This window comes from Macaca fascicularis, chromosome 11 (genome assembly GCF_037993035.2).
Source record: "Macaca fascicularis isolate 582-1 chromosome 11, T2T-MFA8v1.1".
Lineage (NCBI taxonomy): Eukaryota > Metazoa > Chordata > Mammalia > Primates > Cercopithecidae > Macaca > Macaca fascicularis.
The window spans coordinates 140,022,716-140,044,070 of NC_088385.1; the positions used below are offsets into that span (position 1 = coordinate 140,022,716).

A 21,355-nucleotide genomic window follows, 5' to 3' on the forward strand; every position below is an offset into this window, starting at 1 on the left:
AAAACTTGTTGAAGAAAGCTTACTTTATTTTTATTTTTTTAAGAGGCAGGGTTTCACTCTGTTACCCAGGCTGGAGTGCAGTGGCCTGATCATGGCTCACTGCAGCCTCGAACTCCTGGGTTCAAGTGACCCTTCTGCCTCAGCCTCCCAAGTAGTTAGGATTACAGACATGCACCATCATGGCTTTTTTTTTTTTTTTTTTTTTTTTTTTTTTTTTTTTGAGATGGAGTTTTGCTCTTGTTTCCCAAGGTGGAGTGCAATGGTGTGATCTTGGCTCACTGAAACCTCTTCCTCCCAGGTACAAGCAATTTTCTGGTCTCAGCCTCCCAAGTAGCTCAGACGACAGGCATGCGATACCATACCCGGCTAATTTTTTTGCCTTTGGTAGAGACGGGGTTTCACCGTGTTAGTCAGGCTGGTTGCAAACTCCTAAACTCAGGTGATCCACCCACCTTGGCCTCGCAAAGTGCTAGGATTACAGGTGTGCGTCACTGCGCCCAGCCCAAAATGGCTAATTAAGATTTTTTTTTTTTTTTTGTAGAGGTGAGTCTTGCTATGTTGTCCAGGTGGTCTCAAATGCCTGGGATCAAGCGATCCTCCCCATTTGGCCTCCCCAAGCACTGGGATTACAGGTGTGAGACACCACTCCCAGTCGAAAGCTTACTTTGGATATAACTGATTTGAATTTTATTCTTGTGAAATAGTGACGAGATTTACATCGTCTACTTCTAAGCTGCAGACAGTCATCATGAGGCAAATAAAATTTTCTAAGGTAAGGAGAGTGAGAATGGACTTTCCCCTTCAGTCTATGGCAAAATAAAGGGGGGCATGGGAGAATCCTGACGGTGGAAATCATTTTATTCTCATACACAGGTTATTACAGCACAATTAGGAAGAGACAATCACAGGCAACTCACAATGCTATATTCAAATTATGCCAAAGTCCCAACGTATTCATTTCATTTGCTAGTCAGTTCCTGAAAGACCAGAGCAGAGTGATACACAAGTTTATTAACACCGACTACAATGTCAATGAAGCCTTCTGGCATTTTTCAAAATAGAAAACATGTGTAAAGATCTTCAAAATGCAGGTCGAAATGCAAATTCAAGTGAAAGGAAAAAGCACTGCTGTGAAGCCTAATGGCAATTACTTCCTTTCAAAGGTTTGTGTCCCAGCCGGAGAGAATGACTGGTGGACAGAAGAGAAAGAAAGGCAAAATTCCTAAGGGAGAAATTTAAAAAATGATGGGGGTGCTGCCCTCTGCACTGGGCCTCTTTGGCAGTCTACTTCAACTTAATTTATTAGCGTCATAAGGTTGTAAGAGAAGCAACTCTGGCTTGATCTTAGAAAAGCTGATTTTCTTTTTGGCATCATATTTCTGGTGAGAACTGATGGGAAAGGTGGTGTGGATTCTTGGACAAAATCTGTAACATAATCTTGACTACTGAAGGGTAAAGACTTGCCCACAGGTTACAGATTACATGAATTACACACAATAAATAATAGCAGATGATGGGACAAGGATATTTTAATTGTACAGCATAACACTAGAGAGCTGGGAAGTGTGGGACATCATTCTTGTCTTTCTTCACTCAGTAACTGATTATCTTGTTTCTTGTCCATGGATATTTAACCTAAATAACGATGCTTTTTGAAGGTTGTTTGGCTGACCCAGAGGTAGTAAAAGACTTCATAAGTCTTTCTATTACTGAAGAGGGGCTTAGTAATAACTGCAAGTCCATTTATATATGTAGCAGATGGTAACAATCTCCAGAGCCACTGACATATGCAGCAGAAAAGCACAAAGAACTTTGTATTTGTTATAATTTCTACTGCATTGTCCAAATACAGATAGAAAATACTGATATATAGTGTGGGGAATCTTGAGACATTTCAGCCCATGCACTATGAGGCACTTGTACTGATAACTGATTATCACAACTTTATTAAATGCCCATCATTTAACAGATGGCACAGAAAATAAATGGCACACTCAAAATATTAACTTAACAAATAAAGGCACTATTTACAAATATGTGTTCACAATTAAAGACACCCAACCAGTGGGTTGGGGAAGCACCCAGTAGTAAAGTCTGAAGATCCTGGAGAGGGAATGATAACAACTGAAACCAAGAGATCTACGGCCATAGACGGGGGCTTCCCAAAGGGAGCTGTATCCTTATGGGAACACAGAAGCTACCTAAACCATAGTCCAGGCAGGAGGAAGGGAATGGTATAAAATACCTTTTTTTCTCCTCCCATCTGATCTCTTTCTGGTATCTCCCATTGTTCAAACCTATGAAGAAACCCCAGTCTCTAGAAGACAGTCTTGGGGGGGAGCAGAGCAGAAAATGGGGGAAAACGGATCAAAGAAATAGGGAACACTCAGCACACATGCAGATCCACAATCCACACAATTTCTGTCATGTGCCTGGTACAAATTCAAGTTACCCTGAGCCCGGAAGGAACAGGCTTCTGACTCAGATGATGCAGTCTACTCAACTATATTTAACAATTCACACTTAAGTGTTATCATCATCACACTTTACTTCTAAATAAACTCCAAATATGTTATCATTACTTTGGCTTTAAGCAGCCAATTCCCTTTTAAAAAGATTTTAAAAAGAGAGAAATATCTTTTATATTTACCCACATATTCACCATTTTCAGAACTTCATTCCTTTGTACAGACCCAAACTTAAGTTTTGTACTATTTTCCTGCTGCCCTCAAACTTCCTTTCATATTTCCCGAAGACAGGTCTACAGGTAATAAAATTATCTTTGATTTAGTTTGTCTGAAACAGTCTTTATTTTGCCTTCATTTTTGAAAACATTTTTGATGGAAACAGAATTCTAGGTTGCAGGGTTCGTTGTTTATTTCATTCAGGAATTTAGAGAGAATACTCTATTGTTTTATAGCTTGCATAGTTCTCACCATAAATTTGCTGCCATTCTTTGTTCCTGTGTATGTATTATCTTTTCTTCTCAAGGTGTTTTAAAATTATTCTGTTTATCAGTGCTTTTCTTGAATGTGACTCTGAGGTGCACTGCTGTGAAATAAATTATGTTTATTCTACTTCAGGTCATTTGAACTTCTTGAATATGTGGGGGTATTGTTTTCATCAGATTTGGAAAATCTTTAGCCAATATTTATTCAAATACTTCTTCCTGCCTCTTCATTTTCTCCTCTCCTTCTGGGACTCCAGTTACACATATATTACACCACTATAACTGTTTTCCTATTCTCTTTAAGTCTTTTTTTCTCTCTCTGCATAACATTTTGGTAGTTTTTATTCTTACTCTTCAAGTTCACTGATTTTTTTCTTTTTCTGTATCTCATCTCTCCACTTGGGATTTCAACAAAATCAGAAGGTGTTTTCATCCCTAGAAGTTCTATTTTGGCCATTAAAAATATCTCTTATACCTCAGGTTTCATCAACTTCTGGCATATGTGGGGGTATTGTTTTCCTCTACTTTATATTTACAATAGCTCTTTTAATACCCTTGTCTACTAATTCCATCACCTCTGTCTTTTCTGGGTTTCTATTGATTTTTCTCCTGGTTATAAGTCATACTTTATTGCTTCCTTGCATGCCAGATAAGATTTTTTTTGGATGCCGAACACTACAGGTCCACAGTAGCTTTTTAATCTAGAGCTAATTAGCCTCACTACTAAAACAAAACCCTTCTAAGAATTCTACCTGATGCTCCATGTGTTAGCATCTGTTTCCACTCTGGCTGCTGAGAACATAAACTATTCCCAGCCCTGCATGAGTTCCAGGAATTGTTCAGCCCGCTGCTTTCCAGTGCTTCTTTTCCTGGCCTCAGTGCCAAGTCAGTACTAAGCCAAAGGACCAAGGGGACTCTCTGCAGACTTCTTGAGCCCTATCTCTAGGAAGATCCCATCTCTCCAGTACTTTCCCCTGCAAATTCTAGCTGCTGTGGCCTCCCTAACTGCCAATCCTGTCTCTTCAATTCAGCAAGATTTACTGTTTCCCTTCCCTGAACTGCAGCCTAGTAACTGCCATCAGGGCGCAGGCTGAGAAACCATAGTGCTCACCTCACTCTGTCTACAGTTTCCTGAGGATTACAAACCTGTGCTTGTCATATGTCTAAAAACCGTTACATATTATATGTATTGAACAGCTTCTAGTTGTTTAAGGCAGGAGAGAAAATCTACTGTGCTTGTCCTATGTCTAAAAACCATTATATATTATATGTATTGGACAGCTTCTAGTTGTTTAAGGCAGGAAAGGAAATCTGACTCTTGTTATTCCATCACAGCAGAAAGCAGAACTCTTCACATCTAAGTAAACACACCTAACACTTACAATTGACTGCTTTTTGTAATAATTTATATATAAAGAACACTACTTCCTTACAGAACTATTTCAATAGCATCACGCTTGTCAAATTCTTTACATTATTGAGACTACTCGTCAGTATGAACCTCTGTAGGTATTATTCTCAAGTGCACAGTGAGTTGTCCTTTCTTGAAATCTTTCACTTGCTTGTTATAACAATATAATTTTCTTCCTGTTTAGGTATTCTAAACATTTAATAAGCTGACTTTTGACTAAAAGCTTCTGTACTATCACAACACTAATAAGGTTTTCATCTCAATGAGTCATCCAATATGTAATGAGTAGTCTTCTGGGAGATGACTTTTTTTACATTGTTTACTTTTTAAAAACTCTTTCTAAATTCTGCATAGTGACTCTTGACTCCTCGATTCAAGCTTTTTCAACAGTCACTGCCTCAATAGGGTTTCTCTCCCTTATTCATCCTCAAAAGTGTTAGAAAGTATGACATTTGATAGCAACCTTTCTGAATTCACCAAACTTATGATTTTTATATTATATGATTTCTCTGATGTATCATAAGCTGCGACTTCCTGTTGAAGGTGGTCCCACACTCATTGCATCCATAGTATTTATCTCCTGTATGAATCCTCTGATGCCTCATAAGGTGTGACTTTCTCGTGAAAGACTTCCCACATTCACCACATTTATATGGTCTCTCTCCTGTATGAATTCTCTGATGTATAATGAGCTGTGCCTTCTCAAAGAAAGCTTTTGCACAATCGCTGCATCCATAGGTTTTCTCTCCCGTGTGATTTCTTTGATGCTTAATGAGCTGCACTTTCTGAACAAATGCTTTCCCACATTCATTGCATTCATAGGGTTTCTCCCCTGTATGAATTCTCTGATGCCTAAGAAGCTGTGGCTTCCAGGCAAAAGCTTTCCTACATTCACTGCATTCAAAGGGCTTTTCTCCAGTATGAGTTCTCTGATGATGAATGAGACTTGACTTCTCACTGAAGGTTTTCCTGCATTCACTGCATTCATAGGGTTTCTCACCTGTATGTGTTCTCTGATGTGATATCAGGCTTGACTTCTGGGTGAAGGCTTTCCCACACTCACTGCATTCATAAGGCTTCTCCCCAGTGTGTGTTCTGTGATGCGTTAGGAGCTGGGACTTCCCAAAGAAGGTTTTCCCACATTGAATGCATCCATATGGTTTCTCTCCTAAGTGAATTTTTTGATGTCTTATTAACTCTGACTTCTTAAAGAAGGCCTCTTCACAATCACTGCATCGATAGTTCTTCTCTCCTGTGTGAGTTATCTGATGTTTAATCAGCTGTGGTTTTCTGATGAAGGCTTCACCACATTCATTGCATTCGTAGGGCTTCTCTCCTGTATGAATCCTCTGATGCCTAATGAGAAGTGAGTTCCTGCTGAAGGCTTTTTGACACTCACTACATGCATAAGGTTTCTTCCCTGTGTGGGTCCTCTGATGAGTAATAAGCTGCGACTTCCAAAAGAAGGATTTTCCACAGTGACTACACGTATAGGGTTTCTCTCCTGTGTGCGTTCTCTGATGTGTGATGAGTTTTAATTTCTGCGAGAATGCTTTCCCGCACTCACTGCAACTGTAGGGTTTCTCTATTGTGTGAGTTATCTGATGTCTTTTAAGCTGCGACTTCCTACTGAAGGCTTTTCCACATTCACTGCATCCATACGGCTTCTCTCCAGTATGAATTCTCTGATGTAAAATGAGGAGTGACTTCCTACTAAAAGCTTTCTGACATTCGCTGCACCCATACGGTTTTTCTCCTGAGTGAGTTCTTTGATGAATAGTGAGCAGTGACTTCTGTGAGAAGGCTTTTCCACACTCACTGCATTGATAGGGCTTCTCTCCTGTATGAGTTCTCTGGTGAATAATAAGTTGTGACTTCTTGTTAAAAAATCTGCCACATTCCATGCATAAATAGACTCCTGTGTGTGTATGGTTAGCAGTGAGCCATGGCTCTTTATTGCTGGGTTTTCTACATGTATTGCAATCACAGCATTTTATTCCACCATGGATTCTGTCATGAATACAGAATAGTAATTTATTATTGAGCTCATCAATTTTCTTTCTTTCACCGTTATTTCTTGGAATAAGCAAATCAAAAGGACGTTTCAAACTTTTTTCTCCTGTGCCACATTTATGGGATCTCATTCCTACATGAACAACGTTTATGTTTGAATTAAATATTTTTCCAAAAACATCATATTTATGGCCTCTCTCCATACTTTTAAGGTTGTCTTGATTATCTCGGAGCCACATTTTGGGATTATCTAGCCAGACTTCTAAAAAGAGAAAAAAATGAACCATACTGTGTAATTCCTTCAATTATTATGCTTATCATGTAAAGCTTCTGAAATTGGGCCATAATCCTACTTTTTAAAAAATCTCTCAAATAATGTGTACTCATTGGGCATTGACAATTTTAACATAAATGAAAATTAATTTTTAAATTACAAATGTTTAAATACACAAACTTTTATTTTTATTATTTATGTTTTTGTGACGGAGCCTCATGCAGTCACCAGGCTGGAGTACAGTGGTGTGATCTCAGCTCACTACAACCTCTGCCTCCTGGGTTCAAGCAATTTCCTGCCTCCTCCTCCCAAGTAGCTGGGACTACAGGCATGCACCACGACACCCAGCAAATTTTTGTATTTTTAGTAGAGACAGGGTTTCACCATGTTGCCCAGGATGGTCTCAATCTCTTGACTTCGTGATCCACCCACCTTGGCCTCCCAAAGTGCTGGGATTATAGGCATGAGCCACCGCGCCTGGCCTTATTTATTTATTTTTTTTGAGAGGGAGTCTTGCTCTGTCGCTAGGCTAGAGTGCAGTGGCATGATCTCAGCTCACTGCAACCTCCACTTCCCGGGTTCAAGCGATTCTCCTGCCTCAGCTTCCTGAGTATCTGGGACTACAGGTTTGCACCACCACACCTGGCTATTTTTTGTATTTTTAGTAGAGATAGGATTTCACCAGGTTGGCCAGGATGGTCTCGATCTCCTGATCTTATGATCCACCCGTGTTGGCCTCCCAAAGTGCTGGGATTACAGGTGTGAGCCACCACACCTGGTCAAATACATGAACTTTTAAATGAGGAAATATTAAATATACTCAAAGAACAGTGATCATGAGATGAAAGAGCCTGGAGCAATTTCCAATCAAATACTGAGGTGATTAGTTTATTTTTTTGAAAATAATCTACGATTATCTACCATGTGTCCAGAACTTAGTATGAGATCAGAGAAGAAAAGTGGTAAGTACACCACCATTAGAAAGCTTCACAATATAGTTAAGAATGTGATTAAGGCCGGGCGCGGTGGCTCAAGCCTGTAATCCCAGCACTTTGGGAGGCCGAGACGGGCGGATCATGAGGTCAGGAGATCGAGACCATCCTGGCTAACACGGCGAAACCCCGTCTCTACTAAAAACACAAAAAATTAGCCGGGCGTGGTGGCGGTGCCTGTAGTCCCAGCTACTCGGGAGGCTGAGGCAGGAGAATGGCGGGAACCCGGGAGGCGGAGCTTGCAGTGAGCTGAGATCCGGCCACTGCACTCCAGCCTGGGCGACAGAGAGAGACTCTGCCTCAAAAAAAAAAAAAAAAAAAAAAAAAAAGAATGTGATTAATAAAAACATAAAAATGCAACATTAGTATATGTTGTTGAATAGTATAATAGAAAAAGGGATATAATGCAGAATATGTGTACAATACGAACTTTACACCTGAAAGATAAGAAACATTAAATTTTTGGGCCGGGCGCGGTGGCTCAAGCCTGTAATCCCAGCACTTTGGGAGGCCGAGACGGGCGGATCACGAGGTCAGGAGATCGAGACCATCCTGGCTAACACAGTAAAACCCTGTCTCTACTCAAAAATACAAAAAGTTAGCCAGGCGAGGTGGTGGGCGCCTGTAGTCCCAGCTACTCAGGAGGCTGAGGCAGGAGAATGGCGTAAACCCGGGAGGCGGAGCTTGCAGTGAGCTGAGATCCGGCCACTGCACTCCAGCCTGGACGACAGAGCCAGACTCCGTCTCAAAAAAAAAAAAGAAACATTAAATTTTTGTACTATTGTTGCATTTATAAAATATTCAGGATCATTACTTAAATCACTGATGTCAATAACTTCACCATCATCAGTAAAACTTCCTTTTGTAATTATCCAAGAGTTCTCCAGAGCTCAGTATCAACACTTTTATTTAACTTCTTCACATTCATCCTCCTTTAATTGAACGTATAATTGAATCTATAAAGTATATATTGTATCTATATGGAATGCTATCATTGGAAATTACTCCTAACCATAATAATTTTTTGTATAATAGTAGGACAGATATTTTTTTTTTTTTTTTTTTTTTTAGCCACCTCGCCCGGCTAAGTTTTTGTATTTTTAGTAGAGACGGGGTTTCACTGTGTTAGCCAGGATGGTCTCGATCTCCTGACCTCGTGATCCGCCCGTCTCGGCCTCCCAAAGTGCTGGGATTACAGGCTTGAGCCACCGCGCCCGGCTAGGACAGATATTTTCATCCAATAAGTACAATTGTTTGTGATTTCTACAAGACCATTTATTGCATATTTTAAAAGTTTATTGACTTTTTGATGATATTCTTTACTAGCAATTGTGGGATAATATTCTCAGGAAGTACTCTGCAAGATGAAAAGATCTGGCATGGTCTCAAATATAAAACGAGGCTGGACCTGGTGGCAGCTCACACCTACAATCCCAGCACTTTGGGAGGCTGAGGTGGGAGGACTGCTTGTCTTCAACCCAGGAGTTTGAGACCAGCCTGGGCAACATACAGAGAACCTGTCTCTACAAATATTTTTTTTCTAAAATTAGCCATGTGTGGTGGTGCACACCTTAAGTCCCAGTTACTTGTGAGGCAGAGGGGGTGGATCACTATAGCCTGAGAGGTTGAGGTTGCAGTGAGCCATAACTGCATTGCTGCACTCCACCCTAGGAGACAGAGTGAGACAGAGGCTCAAAACAAACAACAAACAAAAACAAACAAACCCCAAAAAACTACTCTTTTCTTGAGGCAAAAAGCCTCATCTAATTTTCAGACATCAGAATTTCAGATGAAGCAGGCTGGCTGTGGTGACTGATGCCTGGAATCCCAGTACTTTAGGAGGCTGAGGTGGGTGGATCACTTGACCCCAGGAGTTCAAGACCAGCCTGGCCAACATATTGAAACCCCATCTCTACCCAAATACAAAAATTAGCCGGGTGTGGTGGTGCATGCCTGTAATCCCAGCTACTTGGGAGGCTGAGATGGGAGGATCACTTGAGCCTGGGAGGCGGAGGTTGTGTGAGCCAAGAGTGAGCCACTGCACGTCAGCCTGGGTGACTGAGACCCCATCTCAAAAATAAAATGGAATTTCAGAGGAAGCACCACTGCTGATATGGAAAATTAAAGAAAGGCTCAGTGTTGGTCAGGTGTGGTGGCTCATGCCTGTAATCCCAGCACTTCGGGAGGTCAAGGTGGGCGAATCATGAGATCAGGAGATTGAGACCATCCTGGCCAACATGGTGAAACCCCATCTCTACTAAAAATACAAAATTAGCTGGGTGTGGTGGCGGGCGCCTGTAATCCCAGCTACTCAGGAGGCTGAGGCAGAAGAATCACTTGAACCCGGGAGTCAGAGGTTGCAGTGAGCTGAGATCGCACCTCTGCACTCCAGCCCCGGCGACAGAGCGAGACTCCGTCTCAAAAAAAAAAAAAAAAAAAAAGAAAGAAAGAAAGAAACATTCAGTGTTTCAGGTATAAATAAATATGATAATACTATTCATTGAGATGAAAAACACTATGCAAAGAAGTTTGAAGATCAAAAGCAAGAGTCATATGTAGACAAATGTGAGATCCACTTGAAGAGTTTACAGAAAATTGTTTTATAAGATGTGAGAACAAAGGAAAACAATAATTTTAAATTAAAATCAAATCAAGATGGGTTAAAAATATGTCTATCCAGGCCAGGCGCGGTGGCTCACGCCTGCAATCCCAGCACTTTGGGAGGCTGAGGCAGGCAGATTACAAGGTCAAGGGATTGAGACCAGCCTGGTCAACATGGCGAAATCCCGTCTCTACTAAAAATACAAAAATTAGCCAGGCGTGGTGGAGCACACCGGTAATCCCAGCTACTCGGGTGGCTGAGGCAGGAGAATTGCTTGAACCTGGGAGGCGGAGGTTGCAGTGAGCTTAGATTGTACCACTGCACTCCAGCCTGGCGACAGAGTGAGACTTCGTCTCAAAAAAAAAAAAAAAAAAAAAAAAGTCTATCCAAATTAATGAATTAAATGGTAAACAATAATAAAGTAGTTTATATGTAGACTTAAAAGTAGTATTTTGCGATTTTTTAGTCAGGATATCACTGTGTTGCCCAAGGAATGAAGAGGTAGGGTCATACCTCACTGCAGCTGCAAACTTCCAGGCTGAAGTGATCCTTCTGCCTCAGTCACACAAGTAGCTGAGACTGTTGGTGTGTGCCAGCATGCCTGGCTAATTTTTCATATTCTTCTTGTAGAGATGGGGTCTTGCTATGTTGCCCGGGCTGGCCTTCAACTCCTGGCCTCAAGCAATACTCCTGTCTTGGCCTCCCAAAGCACTGGGATTACAGGCATAAGCCACCATATCACGCCCACCAAAATGTCATTTTGATGGCACACAAACAAATACCCTCTTTCTTTCTTTCCTTCATAGTACTTATCAAATAGGTAATCCTTTTACTCATATCTCTCCCAGTAGAATGTAAACTGTATGAGGGTAGGGAACAGGTCTTTTTCACTAATGTACCCCCACTGCATAGCACATAACAAGCCCTCAATATAGGTAGGATAAATATTATTCACTTATCATTGAGCTTCTAAAGTAGTTCCTTTCAGTATCATTAATCTTGAGAATTTTGCACTTTAACACAAATGCTTCATGTTCAAATACTGAATTGCTGAATATTTTATGGTTTTATATTGTCTCCTAAATTAAAATCCTACAAAGTTATTTCATGACTCATTTCTTCTCAATTCCTCTCATTCCACATGAGAAGTGGGTCTAAATTAATAGGGGAACATAATATCTATCTTTACAGCTTTTCCAAACTGCACATACTCAGACCTAAAAAACAATGGGAATGGTACCTAGACATCTGCAACCTGAAATATTTCCCTGCTGTGCATTATGGCTCACTCCTGTAATCCCAGCACTTTGGGAGGCCAAAGCAAAGGATCACTTGAGCCCAGAGTTTGAGACCAGCCTGGGAAACATAGTGAGATCTTGTCTCTCCAAAAAAGCCAAAATTTTAAAAATTAGCTGGGTGTGGTGGTAGTCTCAGCTACTGGGGAGGCTGAAGTGGAAGGAGCTCATGAGTCCAGACAGGTCAAGGCTGCAGTGAGCTGTGACTGTGCCACTATACTCCAGCCTGGGTGACAAAGGGAGACCTTATCTAAAAAAAAATTAAAAATAAATATTTCCCAAAGTAGATGCTTAGATGGAAACTTTTCTACTGAAGGAACATCTGACAAACAAGACTTTTATTTGGCTCCATAATAACCAATTTTTAAAAATCAAATAAGTACATACCACAGATTCCACAGAGAGCACAGACTACGCTACTGGCCATCTCTCTTCATGGGGGAAAAAATCTTAGGACCCAGTTGTTTTAGGAATTTCAGACAATGTCTCATCAGGCCTGAGTTACTATATTATAGATGCTACATGGGTAGAGATTTCAGAAAAAGCTGTGAGTCGAGGAACATTCACTGGAGTTGAAGAAAAGAGCTGAAAGTGAAGTCTACCTGGGGAAACTGTACCATAATCAAAGGCACAGATGCAGAGAAAAATTTCAGAAGAGCAGTGAGGAAGAATCTAGCCGAAATGGAGTTAATAATGACTTCTGTGCACAGAAAAATAAATGGAGAGATAAGATGTTCCCATACCACAAGGTTCTTCAACATAAAGGTAACGGGTACTTAAACCCACCTGACTATGTGATGGGATGGGAGAGAAGCTTTAGAGAAGTTAAACACCAAATGTACCAGAAAAATGCACTGGGAACTGACTTGAAAATCCTTAGTCTGTACAGAGGAAGGTAAGAAGCAAAATCTCCTTACTATGTTTAAAGTATTAGGGTTTTTTTATGTGCTTTTGTTTTTAGAGACAAGGTCTCACTCTGTTGCCTAGCACATCCGTGGCTCACTGCAGCTTCCAGCTCCTGGGCTCAAGCAATCCTCCCACTTCAGCCACCCAAGTAGCTGGCACTAGAAGTGCACACCAGCATATTTGGCTAAGTTATTATTATTATTAGTAGTAGTAGTAGTAGTAGACATGGGATCTTGCTTTGTTGCCCAGGTTGGTCTCAAACTCCTGGCCTTACATGACTATCATGCCTTGCCCTCTCCCCAACCTCCAAAGCATGAGGATTACAGGCATGATCTACTGCGCCCGGCCTAGATCTTCATTCTGTATCAGTGGGTTCATCTTCTACTCTCTGTGGTTTTAAAATAGATATATATCAAATTACAGGAAGAGAAGAAAAATAATAAATTAAAAGTTTAAGTTTAAATAAACTCAAAGGCAATCAGTGTTATCTAAAAGAAGAAAAAAACTATGAATTCATAAAGAGAGCCTTAACCAAGAAAGTGGGGTTCTAAATGGCCATCAATCTGTGCCACTGAATAAGATGGATACATTTCATCATAAACTCCATAGAGAAAAGACACATCCCGATGTGGAGAACAGGTTATGGAGCACATCTGTTAAAAATCATGAAGAATTCATGTCACCAATCTTGAGTGAATTCTAAAGATTCAGGAACTTTAAACAGTTTTATAAACAACATTTTAAAAGTGCCCACCTGTCATAAAAAACCAGAGATTAAATGTTCACTGTATCTCATAAACCTGATTATTCCTCACCTGAAAAGTTTTAATTTAGGATTTCTTGACCTATTATCCATGGATCTTGTTGTTCTAGTTTGAGGTTTGAGAATTTGATAACCTGTCGATTGGAAACACAGAGGACTTGCACCTAACTGCTTGGGCTAAGAGTCTTAAATATGAAGAATGTTTTATTACAAAGGCTGTGAAATAAAAAGCAAGTGAATGAAAATCTTTCAATTTAGTATAAAAGTCAAATAATCTTTGACGTGTAAAACTTACGTCCAAAATCAACAAACACCTCACAGGCCAAACAGTTACTGGCCATACAGTAAGTTACATAAGAATGTTCTTACTCAAGAAGAAGAATGTTCTTACCCAAGAAAATCAGATTGCTATAGTTCTCCAACATCACATCTCTGTACAAGTTCTTCTGAGTAGGATTAAGTAGCTGCCATTCCTCCAACGTGAAATCCACAGCCACATCCTCAAATGATATCTGGAAAAGCACAATCCCTGTTAAACCTGAAGTGGTTCTCACTTGGTCTTGTAAAATACTTGCTTCTGTATTTGTGGTAGGCGGCCTCTAAGATGGCCCCAGTGACCTCTGACTCTGGTATTCATGCTTTTGCGTAATCCTCTCCTCTTGACTGTGGGCTGGACTCACTGACTCATTCTCCTGAACAGAACAGGGGAACATGATGAGATGCCACTTCCAAGACTAGGTTAGAAAGAAATGCAGCTTCTATCCTGGGCACTCTCTCTCTGGAGGAGTCTGGCTGCTGTGTTGTAAGGTCGCCATGTGGAAGCTCATGTGCCATGGAACTGAGGCTTCCCAACAGTCACTGAGCGAGCCTGGAGGAGCCAGCTCCTTCCTCGCTGCACCCTGAGATGACGGCAGCCCTTCTCAACACCTTCATCACTGCACCATGTGAGACCCTCAACTGAAACCAAGTGGGAAGCACCTGGCAGATTCCTAAGCCCAGAAACTGTGAGATCAATGTTTGCTGTTTTCAGCCCCTGAGGTGTGGGGTAATTTGTTACACAATAATGAATAACTAATACAATATAATATAATATAACATAATATAAAATAATCTTGAATTATGCTTTGAGCAAGAAATGTTAAAAAAATATATAATATATATATTTTATATAATTTATATATTATATATAAATTTATATATTTTATATTTTTATATAATTTATATATTTATATAATTTATATATTATATATATATTTTATATTTGTACTCAAGACTGGAGTACAATGGTGTGATCTCGGCTCATTGCAACCTCTGCCTCCCAGGTTCAAATGATTCTCCTGCCTCATCCTCCTGAGTAGCTGGGATTATAGGCGCCCGCCACCATGCCCAGTTAATTTTTGTATTTTCAGTAGAGATGGGGTTTCACCATGGTGACCAGGCTGGTCTTGAACACCTAACCTCGTGATCTGTCCGCCTCGGACTCCCAAATTGCTGGGATTACAGGCATGAGCCACCGCACCCAGCTTAAAAATATTTATCATTGTGAATTCATTCATCCATCTACCTATCAACTGAACAAGAAACCAGAATAGGTTGTCTTTAAACAATACAGTGGTTCTCAAAGAAGGTGCCACTGGAATTTGAGAACCAATTTTAGCTAAGCAACATTGTCCCATGCAGTTAAGCCCTTCAGCATGCCTGGCCTCTGTCTGCTAATGACAGTAATATCTCTCAGTCACTGGCTGGGCATGGTGGCTCATGCCTGTAATCCCAGCATTTTGGGAGGGTGAGGTGGGCGGATCTACCTGAGGCCAGGAATTCAAGACCAGCCTGGCCAACATGGCGAAACTCCATCTCTACTAAAAATACACACACACACACACACACACACACACACACTTAGCTAGGCATGGTGGCGGGTGCCTGTAATCCCAGCTACTAGGGAGACTGAGGCAGAAGAATCACTTAAATCTAGGAGATGGAGGTTGCAGTGAGCCAAGGTTGCACCCCTGCACTCCAGCCTGGGCAACAGAGCGAGACTCTATCTCAAATAAATAAATAACAAAACAAACAAAAAACCACTGTCTTCCCTCTGGGAGTGATTCTGCTCCCAAGTAAGAACAACTGGCCAGCTATTTTAGATATCTTCCAAAACACACGTATTGAGCAATTAAGATTCCAGGAACTATCTGGGTGCAGTGGCTCACTCCTGAAATTCCAGCACTTTGGGAGGCTGAGGCGGGTGGATCACCTGAGGTCAGGAGTTGGAGACCAGCCTGGTCAACATGGTGAAACCCCATCCTATTAAAAATACAAAATTAGCCAAGCGTGGTGGTGCATGCCTGTAATCCCAGCTACTCGGGAGGCTGAGACAGGAGAATCCCTTGAACCCTGGAGGTGGAGGTTGCAGTGAGCCAAGATTGCGCCACTGCACTCCAGCCTGGACAATAGAGCAAGATTCCATCTCAAAAAAAAAAAAAAGAAAAGAAAAGAAAAAAGATTCCAGGAACCATAACACGTATCAGAAATTTAAAAATGAGTAGAAAAATATCATGTTCTCAAGTACCCTTCAGGCCAGAGTGAATAAGGTTACAGGACTATGAAACTAGCATTTACAGAATATAGAGACAAAACAGGGATAAAAACACTGGATTTGACAACACTGACTCAGGTGCTATAACGAAGTAAGGCTTATGAAGGGTCTCTAGAAAGTCCTGGTCACAGAGGGGGATGAGGAAAAGGACACTCACAAGGCAGCAGCATGAGCAAAGGCATGGAAACAGAGTGTGTTTTCTCAGGGATGAAAGTTCAGGAATATAAGAGAGGAAGTGGGAGTGGCGGCGGTGGGAAAGGTCCTGGCCTCTTTAAAAGGGAAAGTGGAAAACTTGAGAGGTAAGCAGAGGCCAACCTCCATTTGGACTCAGGTAAATTTGAACATTCCTGTCCCAACAGTTACAAGGAACATAGAAGAAAGGAGAAAGGCTTAGAACAAGCCCAAGCATAGAGGACTAATAGGTTACTTTCCCTCATGAAGCTGGAAGACAAGGAGTACTCTGTGTGGGGGTAAATGAAAAATAAAAATCAAAGAAAATTAATTTCTTGCCTCAAATGTTAGTGTTACACAAAGAGGTCAGAAATGGTCCCTGAGAATTATAACAAGCTAGATTTATATGGGTGTATGGGCTGAACTCCAGTATAGATGTGTTTTGCAAAAACCTTAAGCACAGAGTTCTAAAGTGTTTTTGAGGGTGACGTGCATTCAGGCATCCAGCAGAATCAAATGCAAATTCTATTTAGAGAAAGAGATCCAAATAATTCTCACAAATAAAGGTTCAAGAAAAATGAGTACAGAGTAAAAGAGAAACCAGAATGCACACATTAAAAAAAAAATTGGCTGGGTGCAGTGGCTCATGCCTGTAATCCCAACATTTTGGGAAGCTGAGGCGGGCGGATCATCTGAGGTCAGGAGTTCGAGACCAGCCCGGCCAACACGGGGAAACTCAGTCTCTACTAAAAGTGCAAAAATTAGCTGGGCATGGTGGTATGCGCCTGTATTCCCAGCTACTCAGGAGGCTGAGACAGGAGAATCACTTGAACCCAGGAGGCGGAGGTTGCAGAGAGCTGAGACCGCGCCACTGCACTGCAGCCTAGGCGACAAGACTGATACTCCATCTCAAAAAATAAATAAATAAAATAAAAAATAAAAGAAATCTATTTATTTACTTATTTATTTTGAGATGGAGTCTTACTCTGTTGCCCAGGCTGAAACGCAATGATGCGATCTTGGCTCATTGCAACCTCTGCCTCCCGGGTTCAAGCGATTCTCCTGCCTCAGCCTCCCGAATAGCTGAGATTACAGGCACACGCCACGACGCCTAGGTAACTTTTATATTTTCAGTAGAGATGGGGTTTTGCCATGTTGGTCAGGCTGGTCTTGAACTCCTGACCTCAGGTGATCCGCCCGCCTCAGCCTCCCAAAGTGCTGGGATTACAGGCGTGAGCCACCTTGCCCGGCCTGAGAAATCTAATTTTTAAAAAAGACAGGAGAGGTATAAAAGACGAGATATTTGAACTGTCAGCACAGAATATAAAATAAATACATTTAATATATTCAAAGAAATAAAAGATGCTAATGAAAGTATGAAAAAGAATCAGAAGACTATACAAATGAATAAACGGATTTGAAAAAGAATGAAATACAACTCCTAGAGATAAAGTGCATAGTAAGTAAAGTTAAGAAGTCAACAGAAGGGCTTAAGAGTAGATTAGAAAAAGATGAAGAGGGAATAAGTGAATTGGAAGACAGACCAGAAGAAATTCATAATGAAGCAAAAGAACAGAAATGGAAAATATAAAGCAACCCAGCTATATGCTGCCTATGAAAGAGGCACATTTATGTTCCAAATAGTTTAAACATAAAAGGACTCACATTACTTGATTTCAAGATTTCCTATACAAGCACAGTAATTAAGACAGGATGGAATTTGTGAAAGGATAAAAACACAGGTTAATGGAACAGAACAGAGAACTCGAAAATAAGCCCCTACAAATATACTCAATTGTTTCCCAAAAGTACAAAAAGCAATTCTACAGTCTTTGTGACAAATAATGTCAGAATAATTTTATACTCATAAGCAAAAGAAGAGATCTCAACACATACCTCACACCTTATATCAAAACTAACTCAAAATGGACCACAGACCTAAACACAAAAAACTATAAACCTTTTAGAATAAAACCAAAGAAAACCTGTATGACTTTGGGTTTGGCAATGAGTTAGATACGACACCAAAGGCCTGATCAATTTAAGAAAAATATTTGATAAATTGGACTTTCTCAAAATTAAGAACTTTTGTTCTGTGAAAAACAATGTTAAGAGAAATAGAAGATATGGCACAGACTAAGAGAAAATTATTTGCAAATTACATACCTGCTAAAGCACTCATATCCAGGATATAAAGAACTATTAATAAGAAAATAATCCCATTTTAAAAATTAGCAAAATATCTTGACATTTCACCAAAGAAAACACATGGATGGTGGCCAGGCGTGGTGGCTCATGCCACGCCTGTAATCCCAGCACTTTGGGAGGCCGAGGCGGGAGGAGCACCTGAGGTCAGGAGTTTGAGACCAGCCTGGCCAACATGGTGAAACCCCATTTCTACTAAAAATACAAAAATTAGCTGGGTGTGGTGATGCACACCTGTAATCCTACCTACTGGGGAGACTGAGGGAGGATAACTGCTTGAACCTGGGAAGCAGAGGTTGCAGTGAGCCAAGGTTGTGCTACTGCACTCCAGCCTGGGCGACAAGAGTGAAACTGACTCAAAAAAAAAAAAAAAAAAAAAAGAAAATGCCAAAAGGTGAATGCAAATTAAAACTATAATGAAATACTACTATGTACTTATTAGAAGGCTAAAACTAAACACACACACACACACACACACACACACACACACACACACCCCTGACAAATATCAGTGAGGATTCAGAGCAACAGCAACTCTCATTCATTGTGGTGGGCATGTAAAATGTACAGCAGCTTTGGAAAACATTTTGGCGGTTTCTCACAAAGTTGAACACAGACTTACCCCACAACCCAGCAATCCCACTCCTAGGTGTTTACTCAAGTAGTGAACTGAAAACTTACATTCACCTGAAAATTTATGTTCAAACCTATATGGAGATGAATGCTTTATTCAAAACTGCTAAAAAGTGGAAGCCACCACGATGTCCTTCAATGAGTGAATGGATAGAGACTGTGGCCCATCCATACATGGGATAGTATTCAAGGGAACCACATGCCAAGAAAAAGGAACAAACTGCCGACAAGATATGAATGAATCTCAAAGGTATGCTGAGTGAGAAAAGCCACTGTCAAAAGGTCACATACATTATCCCATTTGTTTTTTTATTTTTATTTTATTTCTTGAGACAGAATCTCACTCTGTTGCCCTTTTGATAAGAGGAAACCACGTTAACTATCCCTACTTTTCTTTCTGTTATGGCTTCTGGGAATACCTGAGAAAAGCTTGAAGTTCAATTCTGTAATAGAGAAGGATCCATTTCTTTTTTTTTTTCGAGACAGAGTCTAGCTCTGTCGCTCAGGCTGGAGTGTAGTGGTGCGATCTCCGCTCACTGCAAGCTTCACCTCCCGGTTTCACGCCATTCTCCTGCCTCAGCCTCCTGAGTAGCTGGGACTACAGGCACCTGCCACCAAGTCCGGCTAATTTTTTGTATTTTTAGTAGAGACGGGGTTTCACCGTGTTAGCCAGGATGGTCTCAATCTCCTGACCTCGTGATCCACCCACCTCGGCCTCCCAAAGTGCTGGGATTATAGGCATGAGCCACCATGCCCGGCAGGATCCCATTTCTTTTTTTTTTTTTTTTTTTTTTTGAGACGGAGTCTCGCTCTGTCGCCCAGGCTGGAGTGCACTGGCCGGATCTCAGCTCACTGCAAGCTCCGCCTCCCGGGTTTACGCCATTCTCCTGCCTCAGCCTCCCGAGTAGCCGGGACTACAGGCGCCCGCCACCTCGCCCGGCTAAGTTTTTGTATTTTTTTTAGTAGAGACGGGGTTTCACCGTGTCAGCCAGGATGGTCTCGATCTCCTGACCTCGTGATCCGCCCGTCTCGGACTCCCAAAGTGCTGGGATTACAGGCTTGAGCCACCGCACCCGGCCAGGATCCCATTTCTTATTGATCTCTTCCAACTTTAAGACTTTTGTATGACTCTTTTTCTAACTCTGTCACCCCGGAGTGCACTGATGTAATCCCAGCTCACTGCAATCTCCATCTCCTGGGTTCAAGTGATTCTCATGCCTCAGCTTCCCGAGTAGCTACGAGGCTAATTTTTGTATTTTTAGTAGAGACGGGGTTTTGCCATATTGGCCAGGCTGGTCTCAAACTCCTGGCCTCAAATGATCTGCCCTCCTTGGCCTCCCAAAGGGCTGGGATTACAGGCGTGAGCCACCATGCCCAGCTGAGACTTTTGTACGATTCTATAATCTACTATGTGCTTCTTTTGACATCTTCTTTCCCAAGCTTATATTTTCTCTTATTTAAATGTATTTAGACCCTTCTGTGTGTTGCAGAGATTTCCATAAGCCTCATCACATCCACGAAACAGAGGACAAACCGATAACCCACCTGTGACTGGATCATTTTCCACTGCTCTTGGGAAACCCGCTGTTTTGTGACTTCTCTTAGTCCTGACACCTGGAGTGGTCTCTGGTCAGTGGTCTGTAAACTGAGAATGCATTCTTGGTCTTGTGGGCTCTTCTTTCTTATCTCACATGAATTGTCTTGTTCCAGAGGGTTACTGCCTGTGGATGCAGTAGACATTTTATTTTAGATGATCTAATTAATTTGGAAACCTAAATCTTGGTGTTCTCTTGCTGGGAGCTCAGATTATTTAAAGCCTCAAACTAGATGTTGGGTAGGTTCACATCAGGGCTAGCAGGTGGGAAGCAGGGTGGAATGTGAGCTACTGGCATGTCTCCATCGGGTCTGACCTGCATCTAGGCCAGGTCTGCAGCACACACTGAACTTAACCACCCTGGCTCCACCCATAAATGCCAGATGGAAACCACTCACCCGGCTGGTTCAAGCAGACAGATGAGCACCCCTACACCGAGCTGCTCAGCACCTCTAGAGGAGCACCCCTACACCGAGCTGCTCAGCACAGACACCTCCAGAGGAGCACCCCTACACCGAGCTGCTCAGCACCTCCAGAGGAGCACCCCACACCGAGCTGCTCAGCACCTCCAGAGGAGCACCCCACACCGAGCTGCTCAGCACCTCCAGAGGAGCACCCCACACCGAGCTGCTCAGAACAGACACCTCCAGAGGAGCACCCCTACAGCAAACTGCTCAGCACCTCCAGAGGAGCACCCCACACCGAACTGCTCAGCACAGACACCTCCAGAGGAGCACCCCTACAGCAAACTGCTCAGCACCTCCAGAGGAGCACCCCTAAAGCAAACTGCTCAGCACCTCCAGAGGAGTACCCCCACACCGAACTGCTCAGCACCTCCAGAGGAGCACCCCTACGCCGAGCTGCTCAGCACCTCCAGAGGAGCACCCCTACGCCGAGCTGCTCAGCACCTCCAGAGGAGCACCCCACACCGAGCTGCTCAGCACCTCCAGAGG

The 21,355-nt window shown here is 41.9% G+C and overlaps 1 protein-coding gene across 8 annotated transcripts in view; it reads right to left on the reverse strand.

Annotated features, from left to right (window-relative positions):
* Positions 1 to 840: 840 nt before the first annotated feature.
* ZNF605 (zinc finger protein 605) overlaps positions 841 to 21,355 on the reverse strand; it is a 33,139-nt gene continuing 12,624 nt past the window's right edge. For 4 of the 8 annotated variants that reach the window (XM_015431866.4, XM_065525127.2, XM_015431865.4 and 1 more), the window contains 3 exons: positions 20,354 to 20,529; positions 13,598 to 13,718; positions 841 to 6,636 (listed from right to left, as the gene is read on the reverse strand). In XM_015431866.4, coding sequence (XP_015287352.3) covers positions 4,853 to 6,636; positions 13,598 to 13,718; positions 20,354 to 20,368 — 1,920 coding nt within the window. In that variant the 5' untranslated portion in view covers positions 20,369 to 20,529 and the 3' untranslated portion in view covers positions 841 to 4,852. Of the gene's footprint in view, positions 6,637 to 13,597; positions 13,899 to 20,353; positions 20,530 to 21,355 lie in introns of all 8 variants that reach the window. The other 4 variants (XM_074008511.1, XM_074008509.1, XM_074008510.1 and 1 more) reach the window with 2 other exon arrangements.